The 22780-nt window shown below is 38.7% G+C and overlaps 3 protein-coding genes across 3 annotated transcripts; 2 read left to right on the top strand and 1 right to left on the bottom strand.

The window, feature by feature from the left end:
* Positions 1-1366: 1366 nt before the first annotated feature.
* LOC110062920 (cilia- and flagella-associated protein 52-like) lies at positions 1367-13982 on the top strand. The gene is made up of 15 exons (XM_020769866.2): positions 1367-1541; positions 1680-2109; positions 4326-4454; positions 5670-5769; positions 5965-6021; positions 6571-6740; positions 7234-7291; positions 7967-8082; positions 8495-8643; positions 9253-9483; positions 10441-10484; positions 10585-10637; positions 11039-11141; positions 11971-12105; positions 12933-13982. Exons 1-15 carry the CDS (start codon positions 1493-1495, stop codon positions 13077-13079), a joined length of 1971 nt encoding a protein of 656 aa, XP_020625525.1. The 5' UTR covers positions 1367-1492; the 3' UTR covers positions 13080-13982.
* LOC110062947 (histamine H2 receptor-like) lies at positions 13493-16316 on the bottom strand. The gene has a single exon (XM_089289732.1). The coding sequence runs from the start codon at positions 15677-15679 to the stop codon at positions 14708-14710; it is 972 nt and encodes a 323-aa protein (XP_089145858.1). The 5' UTR covers positions 15680-16316; the 3' UTR covers positions 13493-14707.
* A 3230-nt stretch (positions 16317-19546) lies between these two features.
* LOC110062915 (uncharacterized) lies at positions 19547-22619 on the top strand. The gene is made up of 2 exons (XM_020769865.2): positions 19547-19730; positions 21923-22619. Exons 1-2 carry the CDS (start codon positions 19673-19675, stop codon positions 22261-22263), a joined length of 399 nt encoding a protein of 132 aa, XP_020625524.1. The 5' UTR covers positions 19547-19672; the 3' UTR covers positions 22264-22619.
* Positions 22620-22780: the final 161 nt, after the last annotated feature.

Below are 22780 nucleotides of genomic sequence, written 5' to 3'. Positions count from 1 at the left end.
CTTCAGTTTGCAAAATATATTTGAGTATGAGACAGAAAATACAAATATCAGTAATGCATATATGTAAAGGGTTATCGGAGAGGAAAGTTGCGTCACCTGCAACATGAGTTGCCGGGTAAACTTCCGAGATTAAGCACCACCCTGTAACCATAACAGACAACAGTTTCTTTTTTTTGCGATGTTTCTGAGAAACTCGACAGAACTATTGATTCTTTTTGAACTAACTTCGCACCCTAAGAAACACTCTGAACGCTTAGGAAGTCATATCGCACGTTCTTAGCCAAGTCTTAGACTTCGTACTGTGTGTTAAGTTTTTTTGATTTAGGTTTCTGAAAACTAATTTATGTTAGTTTACTAAATTGTTTTTTGGGGGTGGCCAACCTATGAGGAAACTTGTTCCTTTTTTTGGCTTTCCCCTCAGTTATGTTAATTATTTATATTTTGCTGATAAATAGGCTGGTAGCCCTTACTTGCCTTTTAACCTCGGTTAACTTTACTCCTCTGTCAAGTGTTGAGCGGACTACTTTAAAAGTCCATTTTAGCAATACAACATAGTGACGTATATCGGGCAAAAAAGGTGTTCGGTATAATTAGAAATGAAGTTTACCTGGTTTTCATTCCTGTAAGACGAGAACCTAAAGTGTAATAGGAGAAAGAGATTTCGATTGTCGGTGATAACGGACTCAATGGTCCTATCGATACATCGAGAAGCCCGCCTTACATTTCTGCACATCCAGATTGTGTCAGGAAAGCCAAAATCTTCAACCTGTGGAAAGAATTTAGCACTGGCGCAAGAGGAACATGAAGTGCACGACAGCTCCAGAAGACCTGTTCTGATCTGAATAGCCCAATTTTCTAAGAATACCTGTGGTTGGACTTCTTAGAACTGACTGACACGGCACCTTCAGCCCAGGGGCCACCATATGATCAAAAGCAAGAGAATACGATCTGTCAAAAGTCAATGACCAACATTTTATCTTGAAATAAAAACAACCTAACCAGAGCGTTCAGAAGCATATCACCTAGGTGATATGTTTCTGGTACGTTACGTCCGTACGTTACTATACTTGATTCCTTACATTGTGTCAGCATTGCAAGAACAACCTCCTTCCCAGGCTCCTTTTTCTTCCTCGTATTCACAAGAAGAATAAAAGGCAAGTTTTGTTTGACTAATTGAATTATGAGAAGGCTAATCGACTGAAGATTGTGAATCGTTTTTTCTAGAATTCCGGGACTAGAATAAAGAACACCGTTTTCATTTGTGCGAGAAAGCGCAGTACTTCACGGCTACGTAACAACGTTTCCACTCGTTTAGACTGGGAACGATAGTATGTCAGTATACTTGTCAGCGGCAACATGTAGCTCCAAATGCGTCGTATCCAGTAGCAACGCGCGCCAGGATAAAACTAAAATCCAAAGACGATAGAGCAAAAAGAGTTGTACTGTTTTTGTAGTCTTGTTGTTGTAAGTTTGTCGTTCACAGCCAAGCGCCATGAGTGAAATAGAAGCTCTCGAACTTCACGCAATCATTGGATTTGCAGGTACGTTCAAATTATTTAACTCAAGACTTTTTGCTTATACAGCAATGATTTGTCTTGCAAGGTTTTAGACTTCTAGGCTGCACGGATTGGAAATGTTATAATGCTTAAGCTTACATTATGGAAACGAACGTTTTACAGGTGAAGTTCCAGGAGGCCTGTTGGTCAACAGCGACAGAGAGCATCTTATCTATCCACTTGGCAACAAAATCGTTGTGGAGGAAATAAAAGAGGAGAAAAAGGCGGCTTCAGGAGGTAGAGGATCCGCGACAAGAGTTAACGGTAAAAGCAAGAATACACCCGAAGATCGAAGGATGCGTCAGAGATTATTGTCAGGGCAAGGCGACAAAGGCCTGGCAGTTTCTTGTCTAGCAGTTTCCAAGAGTGGGAAGTATCTGGCATCTGGCGAAAAGACTCACATGGGATTTAAAGCCGATGTCATCGTGTGGGATTTTGAGAGGGGCACCATAAAACATACCCTGGATCCACTGCACAAAGTTAAAGTGGAAGCACTCGCGTTCTCTCCAAATGACAAATATTTAGTGTCCCTTGGAGGGCAGGATGATGGATGGTAAGTCAACTGTATTGAACGAGGTTGCATGTGATAGCAGAAATTATCATCAAGGCTAGTGGTTGTGTCGCCATACAGACAACAGAGACCTAATTGATAATTTTACTATCAGGGAAAACCTCATCTTTTATGAAGTGTGTAATTGTTCATTAATCAAAATTGTAACAAACTTCATGGCTCTGATCGGCTATCAGTAACCCCTGTTTTTGCCCAAATAGGATATTGCACACATTGCAAGTGTAATTAGACATTTTATTATATGGCTAGCTCTGTGAATGGGCAAGATGAATCAAATCCTGCACTGTGATTGGCTACCCGAGCGGGCAAGATGGAGCTATCTTGCCCGCTCGGGACTGTCCGTCGTGTCCCACAAGAAAAATTTCCCCGAAGCTTGTTCAGTCAAGATGGCTGGATATTGGCTCATTCTTTTTTTGCGAGTTTATGGACCTTGACTTCGTCTTGGTCCATAAACTCGCAAAAAAAAAGAACTTGGCCAATATCCAGCCATCTTGACCTCACAATTGGTCAATAACCCATATGTATATGGCATGCAAGTAATTGGACAGTATGTGTCATTTTGCATGGGCTGCATTTTGGACAGTTAAACATGCTAGTAAGAATAAGTTCTCTTTCTTGTGTATCTTGCTCAGAGACAAACTCAACTTTCATAAGTGTATGGTTATGGTAATTAGAGATGGTTCCAAAAAGCAATTTTGAGGAGGGTTTAAGCCATAGGCCTCTTTGTTGTAGTGGAGAGGGCATCTGCCCTGGTAGATGTTTGCTATTTGACGCATTTTGTAAGACCTAGAGTTTTATCAGCATGCTGAACTGCTAACTCTTTGATCATGAAACGATCAAAAATTTTTTGTAGCTCCATAGCTGTCAAATGAGTGATTCCAGAAAGTATCCATACTTAACCAAGGGAGATATCTTTATCTAAACCCTTCCTTAGCTTCAGAAAATTAATTCCAAAATCCTCAACCCCATCCCCCACGTCCTCCTTTGCCTTAAAGTATTCCAAACTGTTTTATCCCCCATGCTTTTGGAACTCTCTAATCATTCAAACCCCCCTTCCAGAATTCCTGCTTTTTCTTTACTATGATTTGAAGAGCCCTCTCTCAGTTTTTACATTGTTCAGTAATTGCTGTATTGGTGGCAGTACTGCAGAGGTTAGACCCTTCCAATAAGTTGTACTAAGGATGCCATGTCTGCAGATTTCACTGTGGTACATTGGTAAATATGTTTTATTGATGGCTTGGTTTTTCTTAAATTGGTTAGCTTTTACAAGGGTTTCATGAAGGGTAGGGCACTGGGCAAATTTCCAGGCTATGAGGCTGATTTTTCCTTCCTAGTTTGACCATCTGACTCAGGAATTTTTTTGTTAGAAAGAAGTTCAGTTCAAAAAGTTTTGCCTGACTCTAAAAACCAGTTGCCTTCCTGTTGAAAACGTTAATGAAACACCTGATTTACAGGGCTTGAAACTAACAGTTAGCACATAGCCAAAGACTAATAAGAAAGGGTTTGGTTATTTAGTTTTGTACCCCTGTGTACTAGCCACCTTGGTTAGGGGAAAACTTGAGAACAGTTTAACCCTAAATATGCAGCAGTGAATGAGCAGTTGCATAAACTTTCACGAAAAAGTCTAAATTACTATTCAGATCACCTAGGAGAGTCAATACAGAAGAGTCTTCAAAGAAAGATAGTGTCTGCAAGTGAATTTATGAAAGATCATATATTTGAACTGCGGAGAGGGATATGAAGACATGATTAATCATCGCAGTTAATATTATACACAACTTAGGCAGCTGTGAAATTTAAGCCTGAAAAAATTTCAATTCAAATTCAAGATTTTTTTTCAGTCTTTAATTTCACAGCTGCCTAAGTTATGTAGATAACTGTGATGATCAATAATTATGTCTTCATAAAGATGGCTTATGATGTCTTTTTTCTGAAAAGTGTAAAAACATATTTTATTTAGCTTTCCAATGATTAGTCACAGATAGTGTATTTTTGCTATTATTGTCTGCTGGACCAGAGCCCCTGCCTCCTCCCACCTTCTCACTGTTCCATTACCTGACTAGAGGAAGCTTATTTTGTCTAGAAGCATAACTCATTAGCAGTGACATCTTGATAACCACTAGGCCAATATGTAAAAGTTTATCTTGAGCCATGATTTGTAATAATCCTCACGGAATTCCCTTTTTCGTTGTGTGTAGTATTGTCGTGTGGGATGTCAAGACAGGCTTGGCTATTTGTGGAAGTACAGCCGGGGCTCCCAGTGCTGGTTGTACATTTGCAGTTGCTTATGCCAGCTTGAGTGATGAGATGTTTGTCACTGGTGGAGAGTAAGTAAAAAATATAATTTGTTTAATTTAGTACTTCATGAAACTTACTTGTAAATGTTAGAGACTTGAGTAACCTACATATTTGTATTTTCCTTGACTAAAAGCCTAAGAACAACTTTAACCCACATAATGTCTAAAAAGTACACATTTCAAGATAAGAAAAATGCAAAAGTAATGAGGTCAGAGCCTAATATTGAACTTGACAATCCCTTATTCACACCTGAAAGATACTGCTAGAGAAGTATGAAATGAAAAAAGTTACACCATAATGACAATCATATTAATTTTAGATACCAGACAATGACCACCTTTGTGGTTCTGACCCATTTATTTATCGAGTTATAGAAACATAAGTGGAAGCTTGGGAGAATGAGAAATACTTTGGGAACATGAGCCAATAGGTGAGCGTTTCCACACCTTTTTTTAGTTCTCCCAAACTTTCACAGGTGTTTCTATTAAACAATTAGATTATGAGCTCAAAATTTCTATCACGCATAGAAATCGAGAGTGAATAATCTAATTGTCTTAGTATAAATCTACTAGTCGTTCAAAACTTTATCGAAATCCTCTTCACAGACACTTCAGAAACGCCAAGAAGCACCCATCATTTTGTTAACCAGTGCACACCGCTACGCTACTCACTATCTATCACAGAATAGTTAGTGAGTAGTGTAGCTAATCAGACAATGGCATTTCTGATAGAAGGCTAATGGATTTATACTAAAACTCAATAGAAACACAGAGAAAATGTTTTTCATCTTTTTAAGAAAACAGCCCAACAAAAACTGTGAACTATGTGACTACTACAACTTTTGCATGTTTGTATTGAGTCATAGAAATATGATTATCATTTTTAACCAATTTCTTTGGGCTATTTTCTAAATTACTATGGTAACAGGCAGTTCAAACTGTTTGCTTACATAACGAATTTTGACAACACCAACACAAGACATTCAATAGTTTACAGAGGATGCATCAGTCAGGAAGAACACAAAGACTGACTAACTTAGGATGACCTAAATCTTCTGCCAAAGCCTAAATAGTCCCTAAACGTCCTGTGACACCTCATTAGCCTCTCCATCATGCCATCAGAATAATAATTTCTGACTGATTTGTGCATGACTCAATTGTTAGAAATTTCATCCCGTTTAAATATCAGCCACTGAATGTCTCTTAATTATGGCATGTATATCTTTTTTCCCATTGTACTTCCAGTAAGACTTTGAGGGTTTGGGAACTTGACGTAGAAAATCGCAAGATACGTCCTGTTGAAGTCTCTATGGGACAGTTAAAACGTGCAGTTAAATGTATTCAGGTAAGTGATATCATATTATTATATGTAAATTCTTGAAATGGAGATCAGTAGCTATCAGTGTATAGCATCGATATATAGTATATAGCATAGCAGAGACACCATCAACTGTGTTATAAAAGAAATGACTATGATGGCAAATTTACAATACTGTCATTGCATGGACTTAACTTGGGAATTCTTTTAATTTCTGAGCAGATGAGTAATGATGACTCAAAATTTTACTGTGGAACTACCACAGGGGACATTCTTGAGGTAAATTATTTTAGTATGGATAATATATAGTAAATAATTTGTAGATTTTGCACATTAGTATCTTGTTAGGTTTCTTTCTTTTTTTCTGTGCCTTTAAATAGTATGCAGACTCTAAAATTCAAAGTTCAAGTGACAAATGGGTTTTTCGCTACCATCAATCAAATGTTCAATGGCCCCTCCTAGCTTCCGACTTCTGCCAAGCACTGTTTTGTTGTCTGAACTGTGCTCAACGATTTGATTACCGTGCACTCTGCAGTAGTCAGAAGCTGGGAGGAGCTGCCGAACATTTGATTGATGGTAGCGAAAAACGCATTTGTCGGTTGAGCTTTGAATTTAAGAGTCCGCAAGTTATTGAAAGGCGCAGTAAGCGTTGACAGCATACTGAGCTTTTCCTGTTGGCAAGTAGTGGATGCAAATGTTTGTCTGTCTGCACAATTACTCTGACTGTAATATGTGACAAAATTAGCTTGAAATTATTTTGTAATCCCATACAACACCACTTCATTACTCATACTCTGTGCAATATCCTTTGCCTGGAAATGTTTTCAGATCAATTTGAAGAGTAAATTGATGACTAACTATGGCCCCAGTGACAATGAGCGTTTCAGCCTTGGAGTGCTGGCTATTCGTATTCTCATGGATGGGAATTTGTTGGTTGGTGCTGGTGATGGAACAGTTGCCATCATGAAAATTGTTAAAGGAAAATTCAAGAAAATTCAGTGAGTTCAGCTCTGTTTCTAGAATTAATTAATTAATTATATATCTGGAGTGCACGTTTGTCATAAAAATAATGAAAACCCAGTTGTAGCCTCTTTGGCTGAAAATAGAGTTGAGGTCAGCACACACGAGGGGGCTAGTCCCTGCAACTAGTCCCCAGAAGGGTTTACACAAAGGGACTGGTCCCAGGGATTTGTCCCACGAATAGTTCACACGAAGCATAATTTTTTGAGAAACAAGTTGCAGGCACTTGTCCCAATGAATTTTGTGGGACTAGTTGCAGGGACCAAATTTTAGTCCCTGCGACTGGATTTTGTGGTAAAAATAGTTAGTTCACACGACGGCACTTCGTGTGTTTCGACCTCTAAATACAAAAGTAAAACACAAAACATAGCATACATTGTGCACCAACAGCTGCCCTCACCTGCAAGATGATTATATACTTAGTAAAACTCAGTCTGATTCTCTGACACTGATCGTTATCATGAATTTTAGGTCTGTCCAAGTGGATGGTGGAATTACATCTATAGCCTTGCGAGGCCAAGGACATCAGGTTTGTAATGAAGTTAACTATGTTTATTTTTATGTTATTATATTGTTTCAAATGAAAAAATAACTACTACTGGCCACAGTTAACAGCTCTAGTCAACTGCTTTCTGGTGTAGTAGAAGATAACCCTGAACTGATGAGAGATAATACCGTCTTGTTTTACCAACAATAAAATCAGAAAGTTAAAGTTAGCGTTTTTATGGTAAAACAGATAGGCCTTCAATTGAAGAAATAGTAATTATATTTATAGCCCCCTAGCAGGCTAGAAAATTCAAACCAACTGAAAGTTGTCAAAATGTTTTAAACAATGTTGCTCTTAAAACTTTGGTGGAGCAAGTGATTGCCTATCGATCCAAGAATGATTCACTCAGGTACAGTCTGGGTGTGCAGGCATACGGTTTAACCCACTCCTCTGATTTGCAAGTCTGCAAAAGTGACATGCGTTAGTTAAATAAACTTTTTTAGGCTTCATTAAAAGTTTTATTTAAACTCCATATCTTACATTACACTACTTACAAGTTACAGTACATTAATTACAATGTAATGCTTGTTATTTACAACACGTTACAAATAACCTTTACAAGTTAGAATAAGTCCTCTACTAAATTATAGTCACTAGGCCTATTTCCAGAGCTTATTTGAATTAACTTTGACGTACTGTAATATTATTATTTTGCAGTTTTTCATAGGGACGAAAAACTCGCAGATGTACCTGTTCAGTTACAGTAATTTTGAAGAATATGACAGGATCAAGACCTGTCACTGTTCCCCAGTCAATGATGTCATATTCCCTTGGTAAGTCAACATTTAAACCCGTAGCATGCTTCAAGAAACTGACTGCTCTGGATGTAGAGGGCTGCAACCTTGAAACATATGCTTTTCTAGAGTAAACTGTTGTTGTTGAAACCTATTCCACACAAGTTTTGCCTTCAAGTTACTCTCAAGCATTTCTTTTAGCAACAATTTCGCATTAAATTTTGCGAGAAATTAAATGTACAACGTATTTGACCAGTCGCCACTGGCAATTTTTTAGGTTTAGCTGACAAAATACTACTTAAACCAACATGTAATTAAATTTCGTCTTGCCATCAACTCTGTGATCTTGGGCCACTCACGCCTGTATGTCCATCATGCAAACCTTACCAAATCATCCATTGTCTAACTTATAACTCAGTTGGTTTTAACTAGCCTGTGTATGTGTTTACAGTGGCAGTTCAGACCTGATTCTGACTTGTGCTAAGGCTGAGATCCGTATTTGGTCGACAAAGACGAACCAGGAGGTTGTACGCATCACAGTTCCTAACATCACATGTAACGCTATTGATATCATGCGTTCTGGAAACAGCATCATAAGTGGTAAGACTAACTTCATTGCTAAACCTTTGGGGTGAAATACTCCCTGGGACTTTTAGTTGGAGTGGTCCACCCAGTTCATCAAAAATCCTGGCTCTAAGATAGACAGAAATACGTCATTTTGTATGTTTCCGTTTGCAGATCTGTTCTCTTAAATCCATGCTCGTTTTGAGACCTGCCTGTTCGCGTATCTGAGTTTCAAATTGCGCTTTGTTGCTATGATTGAATGGGATTTCTTTGGTTTCATCTCCTTCCTTTTTCTTTGAAGGTGGAACGGCCCGATGAAGAAGAAAGATATGCGTACATGTGTGTTCGCTCATGTGTTTTCCTAGCTTCAGACCAGAAAGCTAACTCATTTTAAATTTCTGATTGAAACGGCGAAATCATTGACCCATTTTCTGACCAAAGCGGCTCAAAACCTAAGTGTTTTAAGCTGGCACAATATAGATTGAGATCAGTTGTTCAAAGTTATAATGTTACACTAAAAATACTTACTGTAAGAAAATGATTACTCTTGTGTAGTTGTAAAACTGGACGGGGTTAATTTTCTGCAATGATAGTAGACATAATAAGCCCAGACGTTGTGTGTTTTGTTACTTTTATCTTGTTCAGGTTGGGATGACGGCAAAATACGCGCATTTACACCAGAGAGCGGCAGGTTAATTTATCAGATAGAAAACGCCCACAAGAGTGGCGTCACAGCTATAGCGGCCGTTGGTGACGAGAAGCGTATCATCAGCGGGGGAGGGGAGGGTGAAGTACGTGTTTGGGAGGTGGGCGGCAGTGGGAAACAGAAAGGATCCATTACTGGAACACTGAAAGGAGCCATTAAAGAACATACAGGTAACAATTACAGAGATAACCACAACAAACAAAGCTAAACAACAACAGTTGTTTTTTTGTAAACATTTTATCCTATTAATCATGTCCTTAGGTTTTTCGTTTACCTGAAAATGTCAACACCCAAACCACAAGGGGTTCTATATTCGAAAATCTCTTCCATCGATGCAAACCTAAAACGAATTGCCTAGTTTTTTAAAAATTACTTTACTAGTGCTCTGAGGTTACAAAAGAGTTGTAACTGTGAGACAGGCGTTTAGGAGGCTTTGATCTCAAATTGAAAAAGTTCGGCTTGCAGACTTTTTCAAACTCTGCCCTTTGTTCTTGAAAAATTGCTCGAAACTAAGTGCAACATCTCCCTTTGACAATCTTCATCTTGGCATTTTGGGCGCATCTCGTATATGAACAAAGGTACTTACTCATATTCTCTTTGCTGTTTATGAGCTCTTTCTATTTGTGTACCATTTATCATGACTTGTTCAAACCAATGAAAGCAAAGATAGGGTTTTTGTTTTTGTGCCAATCAGGTACAGAACCGGGACCACACGTGACATGGCACAAAGGCTTGTAATTGCCTAAGGAGTCACTGCCTCGGACTGAAGTATCTCAGTTGTTCAGGAGTTCGTATCTTTCTGAGCTCAACAAACTGTCTTCCTTGCCCCTTGCTTCCTCTGGTTTTATCTCTGCCTCCTCCACAGGTTTTTCTTATTTTTTTTAGTGCAAGGGGCGATTGGGAGACTGGGAGTGAGCAAGAAGGTGCGAGCGTGAGCTGGTAGCGAGTGAGGAGCTCGAACGCAGGGAACCATTATTCCCTGCGCCCCTCCTCACTAGTTAATTATTATATCTTTCACTATCGCGAGGGCGGGCTGGGGACGAGGCAGGTTTTGTCCAATATTTTCGTCAAATACATATATATAACTCAAATTACTGGCTAACAGCTTTTCTTGATATTTTTCGTAGCTGCCGTGACATGCATAAAAGTTCGTCTCAACCGATGTCAACAGGTAACTTCAGTTTCCAATGATAACCACCGTTGATTTTTGATTTTGATGTAACAATGTAGACCCCTCTTGTGACTCACATTAATTTGATCTTTCTTCCTAGCTGGAGTGTGTATCAGCCAGTAAGGACGGCACATGTATTGTCTGGAACTTAGAGTAAGTATAAGTGTTGTCCTCTTTACTGAAACAGCTCTGAAATGTTCGTTTGTTTTTCATCGTAGACAATACAGTTAAGTCTGTCGGAAAAGGAATAAATAGGTTTGTTGCTTGTTGTGAAAATATTGATTTCCGTTTCATGGCGACTTTGAAAAATTTCTTCACGAAAACCTGACAAGAAACCTACCATTGAGCTGTTAGCTGTCTGAGCCAGTATATTTAGCTGATTGAACCGCTACTAAACGTACAAAATAACTTTTTTTTCCTGGAATAATCGACGTGAAAATGCCAAGTTCGACAAGAAAGAACGTAATAATATGTTTTGGACTTTGTGTGCGAGATACAGAGAAGGCGATTGGAATTCCTCGCTAAATACACATTTTTGTTTTTTACTTTTCTAGGGCAATGGGACGGAGCGCAATCGTATTTGCCACTACCATGTTCAAGGCGGTCTGCTACAGTCAAGATGAAAGCCAGATCATTACAGCTGGTACAGACCGCAAAGTAAGCCACGCTATACTCAGTGATTCCACCAATCTCTTCATGCAAAAACGTACAGTTTACTTACAAATCAGAATACTACGGAAACGAGACGCGAAGAATACGCATGAGTTACGCTAGAGTCGACAAGTACGAGTTCAGCCCTGGGCGGAGTCAGTTTGTTGTGTTCTTTTGCAAAAAAAAGCCTCTTTTCACCCAAGAATATAAATGGCAATAGCGTCAGGGAACTATTTAGGAAACAGACCTAATGCTGATGGGAGGTGGGGGGGGGGGATTGGGGGGGGGCACCGGTGATGGACTGGTATCTCAGGGGAGTAGGATTACTCCAAGTGAGTTTATGTTCCAGAAACTAGAGATTGCTCCTCCAGTCACTTGAAATCAAGTAGACTTTAAGAAGGAATCAACCTGAAGTCCGAGTAACAAGCGGACAACAACTTTGTACCGAGATTATTTACATCATATTGCAAACTTGTGTGACTGTTTTCAATGTCTTCTCAGAAGAAATCATTTTTAACAACACCGAATATCGATAACAAATTTTGAGAAGTTCATATAAGACACATGAAATTGCTGGTGATATGAAACTGATTATGAAATTTTACTTGTGTTTGCACAGTTCTTCTGAACTTTGAAATTTATTTTCTCGAGTTCCCATGTTAATTGTTTTCGGTGTTATTTCGGGCAACTATTTATATCTTTAACTTTAAGAAAATGTAAAAAGGACTGTAAAATACCTAAAATAATTCTGGTACAAGGCTTTTCTCGACTATAAACTGAAATTGCTCGATTTCCTATGAGATTTCGTCTTAACACTTAAATCTTATGCCAACAGATTGCGTACTGGGAAACTTTTGATGGATCTCAAATACGCGAATTGGAAGGATCAACGCGCGGCTCTATAGATGGAATGGACCTATCCCCTGACGGCTTACACTATGTCACTGGAGGAGATGACAAAGAAGTTGTGGTATGTGATGTTTTATTTCCTCCGATAAAGATGAAAAGCTTCAGTTGCGAGTAATTTTTTAATGTTTTCCTTAAAGTATGACTTTAATTTTGCAAGCAACATTTATGTAAACGTACTTGCAACGTACAATATTGAACCAATTGTACCAAGAATACGGTAGCTCGCAATACTTCCAAGAGTGGGATTCCAAGAGTGAGTATTCTTGTTATCTCTCACGATCGCTGCATGATTTCTGAATTGTCATGTCTTTGTTGTTTAGCTCAGGATATATATTTCCCCCTACTGGTACAATATTCCTTAGTTGAATTTCTATGTTCTTCGCACTTGTCTGTTTGATATTGTATTGTTATCGGAAGGAGAAATAGGATTTTTATAACAGTGACGTGTAAATGGAAACCCGCCATTGCTTTAATTACTCAATCAGGTAATAAACGGTTCGTTAGACGTTAGATATGGGTTTCTGTAGCATTTTAAACAGGCAATGCATTTCAGAGGGTTCAGTACGTGGAGAGGGCTGACCTTTACCCATTTTCCAGAGGCAACATATTGTCCTGTTTTGATGAAGTATCAACTCTTTACAACATTAGCTCTTGCTATATTGAAAACATCGCATCGGTTGAAAAATGCAGTATGTTTTAACTATGAAAGTAGGGACCCCCGAAACTCACGACTCTAAGAAAGACAAAGTAGCGACAGAAAAAGGCTGCTAAGGCCGAAAAGTAACGAGGGCCGCTACGTTCGGTATATTTTAGCCTCTTCCAGGCGTTGAGTTAGGGGAGAGGCTGGGTCTACTTTCTTTAATATGTAAATACAACCTTTCTTATTAGGTGTGGAAGTACAACGAGGGACAGAAAACGCATGTTGGAAAAGGTCACGCGGGGGGGATAGCAAGAGTGAAGATTTGTCCTCACCAAAAGTGGATTGTCTCCATAGGAACGGACGGAAGCATTCTGAGATGGAAATATCCCCACTAAAGATCCTTACTTGTTATTGTATAACTCTGCCATTACGTTTTGTATGAGACTTGAGACAGCTGAAGTGTATATAAGTTGCTAATGTATGCAACATTCGAGTCTTGAACTGTCATGTTTACCTTTTGTTAAGATCAGATGCTCAAAATAACACTGAGCTCTTTGTAATTATTCCCTCTTTTTTACGTTAAGGGTAGATTTGTCGGTGAATTAGGACTTCTCATTTTTTGGGTGTCAATTGTTGCAGATGCCTGTGTAATTTTTTGAACTACTTAATTTAAAGTATTATTCAAATGCGAGGTTCAGTATTATTCAAATGTGTGTACAGCTAGATCCTTTCTGCGCAAATTGACAATTTTTGCGAAGCACTGTTGCTATTTTGGCAAAACATTAACATTTGCTATGAACAAGACACGCAACTCTGCTTGTCGCAAAAATTTTGATTATTTTCTTACGGGCAGATGGAAGACACCATATTTTATGTAAAAACAGTGTGTTGTTGTAGTAATGCTCCCTCTTAGGTTTGCGGCGCATTTCATTAGCATAAATATGTATAGTTAAAAGGTCATTAAATATTGTAGCCTTGTTGAAAAGTCTCGTTTACAATTTTTCTTTCTTGAAATTTTTAGAAATTAATTCCTAGAAAAGAGATTATTAGATCTTCTTTTGTCTAGAGTGCGCACGCATATCAGGAGGTTAGCAGCTATTTCGATTTTGTACGTATTAACAAAACCGACCTTTTTACATTGACAAGAATTTATGACATGGAGCTTAAGAATTGAGATTAAAAAGCGCACAATTTGGCATTTATGAGAACAAATATTGCATAAACGATTGTCTGAAGGTAAATAGGGAATTCAGTCAATAATTATTAAAATATTTACAAAACCGGCGTAACCCGTCAGACATTGCTTCCTGTGTTAAATATATGTAAAAACTAAACTCGCTCGCAGATGTAGAAGATGCCGATTACAAATGAACCACATTTCATTAGCTTGTTGCCGTAAACTCTTTCATGACGTCCTTTATAAAGTGATTTATCCCACTTGTCTATGTTTTACATGTAACCGTTGTTTTTACACAACTGAAATGGAAATCAAAATAAAGTGGAGCAAAGAGATGAAAATCAGTCGCGCTTCCGAGGTGGTGAAGATTTTCATTGTGGAATTTACAAAGCACTGTCTTGGGCGATGAACCGGCGCCGCAGAATTCTTTCTCCAAATATCTATAACTTTGTTTTTAGGTTATCTTTTCGCTTTCGGATCAATCCTCACAAGCAGTGAGGTCAGGTTTAATTATAGGTGAGCGACCCATCGTTTTAGCGGGTTAGAATGAAACGAAATAATGTTTTGAGCTGGTTAAATGGCCTTAAACCAGGGGCCTTAAACATATTTCTTGTTTTGGCGGGCGTTTGGCAATTTGTATGACCTATTTTCTTTATAACATTTCAGTTTTCGTCAATTTATCTTCAGTTAGTTGACTGGATGGTTTACTTTTAATTTATCAGGTCGGATCTTGTTTTCATAATTGTTGCTGAGTTACCACTAAATAACCCCAAAACAGGTTCAACACATTGCAGTTAAATGAGCAGGCACTCCGCCGCTATACTGGGTAAAAAGTGGCAGCCAAATTTATGCGTAGGCGATTCCCGTTTCACAAGGTTTGAAACAGGAAAACATTTTTTTAACGGTCTGTTTGGCAGCTTGTTTGATCCCTTGAATTCTCCAACAGTATAGAAGCGGGTTTAGAGAAGAATTGAACAAAACTAGAGTTCCGCACCAGTAAAAGGCCGCCGTAACACGATCGTCCCAGCCTGTGTACTGACCGACGATCTTCAGACAAACGTAGGGAAGGTAACAGACAGAAAGAGACGCATACACATACAGAGTGCTATAGAAAGACCTTCTGTACGTCACCATGTTAAAGCAAGAGTCATCTACACTTCTTTGATGCTCAATTGATTGTAGATTACGTTTAGTGCAGTGAAAAACTTGCCTTGTGCTTTGCTTGCGTATCGCACTGTACACCAGAATGCAACATACAGAACTAACGAGCGCACATAGAAAGATTCCACCGTAATTTGCCCCCAAATAAAGAGGATAATACCAGACGTATGCTGATGACATGACCGCGCTTAAAATGTGTGAAAATATAAGAGTCAAAGATACTCTTCTGAGTGTCACAGTTTCTCTGTATCTGAATTTCAAACGCAGTGCGAGGAGGCGATCCACACTGATGGCTGTCATTGTCAGTAGTGAGACTGCACATAAAAACACCGATAAAACGTTGTGAAGAGCGTGGATTGAGCCGTGAGAATTGCTTGAATCGCCGTGTGAGTTCATCTCGGTTAAAAGATATGCCAGGTACAACGGATGTCCAATGAGGCCAACACCAAGATCAGACAGAGCTAAGCTTAAGTACAAAGCTTTAGATGGAGCGTGAAGTGAAGAATTCTTTCGCAGCGAAATAGCGATCACGATGTTTCCAAACGTGGCTGTAAATGAGAGCAGGACATTAAGAACGGAATTCCCTATATATGATACCAAGAGAACGTGGGATAACTTTGGAGCAGTTGAAGAGTTGAGGAAGCTCTGCTCTGTCATGTTGTAGGAACAAATTAGCTCTCTTTTATCGCCAGAAATCAACAGTGAGATTTTGGCGCGACGGAGTCACAAGCCGGCCGGTAAAATCGGAACAAACATTTCAACGTGGCTAGCTGACTGCTAGATTCATCTGGCGAAAAACTGATGAAAGGATATACGACTTTGAATTCAAGGAAGTGAAGTGATCACGTGCTACAGATCACTGAAACAAAAGGAAAATGAGTCATTTTAGTTGTAATTTAAACAAGAAAAGAAAAACAAGATACAAATAACAGCGCCGATCTTACCGATAACGCACCATGTTTTGTAATTTTTACCAAACTCAAACAAACCGTACTTGTATTTGCGGATTATGCTGTATTCCTCTCTGAATATTTCTTGGTTCCCTAACTTGGGAACAGCTGAATGCTTTTGACTGTTTTATTGATCTGGTTTTTTACGTTAATCTGTGTTTATTCTAAACTGTCACGCTAACCAACTGAGTAGAGACAATTTCTATTCATTTGGCCAATCAGGTTGCAAGATCTCGTCAGTAATTGTCGATCAGCATTTATATACGCAGTTAGATGACTTGACTCATGTTTTGTCTGACAAAAATGAGACGCGTGGATTGTTCAGAGTGATGAAAATACTGAAAAAAAAAGTTTCCAAACAACACGCAATCGTGCAATCCGTCTTAAGATGTATTAAGTTTTATTGCAAGTGTTCAGTTGGCAGAAAAATGCTTACGTATAGTTTTAAAAAATTATAAGCAAGAAGTACGCCCTAATGGAAAGGCTCATGTTTTGAAACAGGATACCGCCATTGCCATTAGCACACATACATATATGGCTTTGTACAGATTCTTTCTCCGGATTTATCACTAGTTTAGCGTGAGCAATTGATTCAGTTTTAATTCTACAGGAAGCGAAAAATAGTCGATAGATCCGAGAAGCTCAGAAGCTCTCCACTCTGTTGTAAATGTGCTCGAGAAAGTCTTGCAAATTGACACCCAACATAAAGCTTTTATTTGGGAATGAATGATTAACAACCGTTACAGAACAAACTCTTCTTTCTGGGGAAAAGGGAGACACACATGCTGTATTTTCAAGCCGTTCAGTAAACAGGTGTTGAACCAAGTTTACCGGTAAAACATCTTGAAAAATTTGGCCTAACGTGTCCATGTCCCCGGTCAAAATGAATCTTCGACATTCTCGAACCCAGAGCTATTCGTTTTTGCGTGCAGAAAGCTGGGGTCGAGAATGAATCTTTCCCCATCGAAACACCCAATCCAGATTATTTGTTTGGGAAACTATTTTAATACAACAGCACAACAATGAAAATGAAAAGACCACCGCGATAGTAACGACGTACAGCTTCCGTTCGAAAGTACACCTGTCATTGGTCGAGTGATGCACAAACGAGTGACGAATCGCAACCACCAGCAAAGATGGGTCGGAGAGTAGGGTGGGTGAGATGTGGAATTGACTGTTCAAAAAGGCGCTCAAGAAAATTAAGGCCTGGCTTTGAGACTTTAAAGTGAGGGGGTGGTCTAATTTTTTAAGCATTTTAAAAAACGCCAGAAAACTGATGATAATGATAGACAATCCTTATTTGCGAATGTCTTTGTTTTTTTCTCTTAAATTATGACTGAAAGACTGTGTGGTTTTTGTATGATTCTGTTCAGACTAAACACTGATTTTTCCAAACCGACATGGAAATTCATGATTATTCTTTAAAAGGGGGTTGTTAGAGGTATTGTAGCCACCGATATTCCACGATCTGAATACACCACCATTTAAGAGTTGATAGCCTGTATATAAAAGTAAATCAAAAAATATAATGCATAGATAATATAATGAAGGAACAGATGACACCAAATCGTTTGCTCGCCTCTCCAGCTAGTACCCTGAATAAAATTTGAAACTTCCGTTGTTCGACCTTCGGGCTACGTATCCAGCACAAATCTTAACTTCGAGATTTCACCGTCGCTCTATACTGCAATCGTGCAAGATTGTTGCCATAAGGTTTTAAGCAAAATTTTCAAAAAGAATTTGAGTTTAAGTTTTGGTACGAAAAAATTTGCATAGCGACAGATTTGGTATATTATCAAAATTAAACTGTCACACCTATTTTATATATAACAGGCGGTTCATTTAACCCCTTTTTTAATCCTTCGATGACAATAATTAAACTGGAATTGCAAAGACGAAAAACTCCCGAAGGCAGCACAGTTTGTGTGACCGTGAACAACTGAAGTTCAAAATGTCTTTCCAGCGGAGAACTTTCAGGTCTATCAGCTTTTACAAATGATACGAAGATTCAGTTTGCACAGTATACTCACGCTGAAAGTTGACTCCTCACCCGTCTTCAGGTATATGTCAGTAGCTTTTTTCTTAAGTATTTGAGGACCTTTCAGTTTCATCAGACATCAGCAAAATGGCAGGTGTCGCAACCCAATCTTATAAACACTTCTACCTCATATAACCATGCGGCCTCCCGTTGGCAAACGTTCAAAGAATTAATGTTTTTGTATGCCTATTCGGCTGGTGATTTTAATGACAAAAGCTGAAAAGACTGCCTATTGGTCCCAGTTTATTTCACGTCAACTAAATAACAGCTTCCTCATAAACTCATTTCCACAATTCTCCAGTAAGCTTTTTAATTGCTCCGTATTACACACAAGACAGTCAGGACGCTTGCTTTGTTTTGCTGGCGCCAAACTGTCATTGATAAGTGTCAAAACAGGGGAATACCTATCGGGTTATGTCATGTTAAGAATTGAATAGACATGAAAAAACATAAGTGAATATATAGTACTAATTAACTGATGACAAGTGTTAAATGGCCTGAGATTTGAACCGACCATTGAAACATGACCTGACATCAGTTCTAACTAACATTGTCATCCTGCGTTTAAAACTGTTATTAAACCGAACGAATTGAACGACACATAAACATTTTATTAGACGAAAGATTAAAAAAAATTATAGCAGATTACCAGTTCCCCTAATGTTGCCCAGTTGCTAGTTGTGCCTTAGTAGGCTTTGATCCGTGATCACTGCTAAGCGGATTTGGTTTTTAACTATTTTTAGAAAAACAACTGGGAAAACAATTACGAAATCAATTACAAATCTTGCTCCCTAATGTTCCTCCGTTTTTTATTGTTAATTTGCAATTTTGGACACACATGAACTGTAGAAAACTTACCTGAAAAAAAAAAATGATGCCGGCGTGATTGTTCACTGCTTTTTGATCCACATTTCACATTTGTGGCCAGCGACAACAGGTCTTCGTGATTTGTGCGCTAAATGGGAACACCTTTTTAATTTTCAGGTGCAGTTAGGCCAATTACACTGAGAAGTTTTGACACCGCGGCGAAATTGTTTATTAACGATTTCCTTCGTCATTATGACTATTTTAATAGGCGATTGCATTATGGCCTAACTTGGGCAATTTTTATTTAAACCCCACTGTCGCGGTTTAATACTTGAAACAAGACGGGAGAAACTAAATGAATTCTGGTAGTTGTGGTCAAAGAAAGAAACCGTGAATGTTTGTTATTACTGCCGAACAAGTGTGACGAGTTCATTTGAAAACAGGAAGTATAATTAAATTATTTAAGGCTGGAAATGAAACGTTTAATACTTAAATAGGTTTATTTTAAAAAAGTAAAAAACTCGAGCAAGAAAATTGCTTTCCAATTCGTGTACTAGTTACAAATTTCGTTCAGTTTTCGATGTCAACCCATATTAAAGGATGGTCAGTAGTCACATTACAATTGAGTTACTCATTCCTTGTTTTCAGTTTCCACATTACTAGTCAGCTCAGAGTGTCACTCTTGCTAGCCTCCCGAGTTCGCTGCCAAACCACTAATGTGACAGCCATTAGAGTGCGTTACAGTTTCACCGAAAGCTCTGGTGACGTGTCTTGAATGCTATTCAAGGAATGATATTAATATCGGCTTTGCTGAAGTGAAGTCAAGAGAAAACGGTTCTGAACTTGTCTCACATCATGACACCTCAAGCCATTGTTATCAAAGCTCTCTTCATATTATCACTTGTTTCCCTTGGTATGTATTGTTACGACTTATTATTTAATTTATTTCAAATCGATGACAAGTATTAAAGTTTCTTCCTTAGGCCCAGTTCAGACGTCGTGCTTCTGCCGTGTCGAACTAAATTCAGGAATTAAGTTCGACAAAAGCACGGCAGAAGCACGGCGTCTGAATCAAACTTTTGAATTAAGTTCGGCAAGCAATTAAGTTCGACAAGCTCCTGCCGTGCTACACGACTCTGGCACGGCAGCGATTCAAACGTCGTGCTTCTGTCGCGCCAAACTAAATTCATAAATTATGTCAATGTGTTTTGGCGAGATTTCGTTCCCTCGGGGAGTTAGGAGGAGAATTGTTACGAGGCTTCAGTAAACCCTGGATTTGATTCGACTCTGGCACGACGTCTGAATCAGAGTTGATTTCCTGCCGTGCTACAGTCGAACCAAATTGCAATTTAGTTCGGCACGGCAGAAGCACGACGTCTGAACTGGGCCTTAGGCTACCGCATTCGCAGTTAAATTCCGAGCCTTCGGGTCCAAAATCTACCGTATTAATTGTTTAATAAACGTATTGCCACGAGATGGTTTAAAATTCAAAACACATTCTCGGGTTCAAAGTTGGTATCATTGTTCACTTTTTTCATTTTCCAAAGTCACGAGATTCAGTTTAAATTTGGCAATATTGATGATCTTGTAAAATTCAACTGATTTTCCACAGAATGGCGCATTTTCTATCATACAAAAAGTAGTTTCGGCTCGAGCGACTATTTTCAACATTTAATTATTGAGGGCCTTCATACAGTCGAACCTCCGGTTGCGACCACCTCTCATAAGCGTCCACCTCTCCTCAGCGACCAGTTTTCCAAAATACTAAAAGTTTCCAAGTCAAATCAATATATTTGAAACCTCTTGTAAGCGACCACCTCTCATAAGCGATGGCGACCTCTTTTAGAGCTAAAAGTTTGAAATTTTCTTTTGATTTTAACCTCCTGTAAGCGACCACTTGGATAATAAGGTGTTATAACATTATCACATTCCTGCCGGGTAGTACAAGGGACGGAAATTTCTCAATGGGAAGTATCGGAGTTTTTCTCGACACTGACTTTTCACAAGAATATAACAGTTAAAACATCGGGTATGTCTCTGCAATTACCATATGGTAATGAGGTAAAATTCTGACCCAATATGGTCTAAGCTCTCTTTAGCGACCACCTTCCGTAAGCGCTTACGGGAGGTTCGACTGTATAACAGAATTCGCACAAGCGCGCTCTACCGTGTGAGTTCAACGTTGATTGAAATACAAGTTCAGTGTATTCAAAAACAACTCCTTCATAATGTGTCTATATCTCAAGAAGCTACACTAGCTTTTGTAATATCAGGAAATTAGCATACAAGAAAAACAACTGAATCAGTTTTTGTGTTAGTTCTTTCACGCATCAGGACTCTTCTCTGGATTAGCCGGAGCCGTGACTTCACCGTGATGGCCCGTCACATGGCTCTTTCACACTCGTAACCCAAAGGCGCTATAATTTCACGTCTCTTGACTGTCTGAAAATGACTTTACAAAGCCGAACTCTTTTATTTTGGTGGACAAACGTTTGCGAAAGATTTGCATAGAGTTAAGAAAAACAAGAAGGGGTGGAAATCCTGTACTTGAAGTGGTTGCTTATGGATGAAATAACAAGTCATCGCTGCAAACACTAATTCAAATATTTTAGATAACATTTTGCCATCTTGCTCAATGTTCTACCTGATATTGCTGTATTTCAGATTCTTGTGTTTGATATTGTGGGTGTGGGTAACCGGAGAGAGAAGGAGTCACGAACATTTCAAGGGTGGTTTTATCGTTAGTAAAAAATAATGATAAAACAAAATATAATAAAAAATATGAATTCAATCAGGGACTTTGAAATGAAGGATCCTGATGACAATCATCTACAGAGAAACTGTCTTCTTCTGATCCCAGATTCCTTCAAGGGAAATTATGCAGAGTAAACGAAAATGAAACATACGTTTGGAACGTCACTGTAGCCTATTTGTTTGATGTTTTGCCGCTTAGAGAATAAATAGGGAATATTGATCGTATGCATGTTACATGACGGTTATTAGACTGGGCGAGTTTTTCTGTATTTCACGTAAAACGTCTGTTCCAAAACGGCACTTATTTTAAATCATTTTCATCAGGTTTTCTTTATAATTATCTTTTCACAGGTCAAGCCTTACGTTGTTACTCATGTGTTAACTTGTACAAGAATGTAGAGTGCAGCGCCAACAATCCAGTACACTGCGGTAGTTCCAGTGATAGATGCGCCGTAGCAAGTTTTTCCTACAAAACAAACGAGACAAGGTTTGGACAAGTTGAGACGTTTTATCGCGAATGTACAACTGCTGCTTCGTGTGAAACCGCCACATCTCCGTGCAGAGATAACAACGAGGCGACCTGCGAATACAAGTGCTGCGCTGAAGATCTGTGCAACAACAGCGCTCGCTCTTTCATTTTCATTACAAACCTGGTTACCCTTGCTTGCTTTGTTTTCCTTTTGAATTGCTGAGACTGGTAAAAACATATCTTTCCTACCTGTACGTGTGACATCTTAGGCTTTTACAAATTATTTCTAACAACCTCAGTAGTCATTAACACATTTGGCGCCACCTTAAAAACTTTAATGCCATGCATAAACCTCAATACATTTTTTGAAAAGAAAATCGGCTGAACAATGATGAACCTTGTATCCTTAATCTTAACTAGCTGTAATAATAATTTTAATGTAAAGACCAGAGGTAAAAAGTGAAGTAAGTTAGGTTGTAAATCTTACCTCACATTTGCAAAACGTCTATCAGGAAACGCAAGGAAACTTAAGGCACTAAAGAAAAGACGCAATAAAAACTGTGTCACTTACATATTGGATGACGGAGCCAATGGTATAAGACCATAACGACTGGTGTCTTTCTCAGTGAGATATAAGTCATATAATGCCGTTACGCAACACGCGCACGTTTTTTTAGTATAGTACATGGCGACATGTACACGCTGAAAAATAACAGTAAAACCATGAGCATACCTCTTGC

The sequence above is a fragment of the Orbicella faveolata genome, unplaced genomic scaffold (genome assembly GCF_042242905.1).
Source record: "Orbicella faveolata isolate gen_17 unplaced genomic scaffold, um_ofav_v1 contig_2, whole genome shotgun sequence".
In the NCBI taxonomy this organism is placed as follows: Eukaryota; Metazoa; Cnidaria; class Anthozoa; order Scleractinia; family Merulinidae; genus Orbicella; species Orbicella faveolata.
The sequence above is the reverse complement of the archived record's forward strand: the minus strand, read 5'-3'. Positions and strand labels throughout refer to the sequence as shown.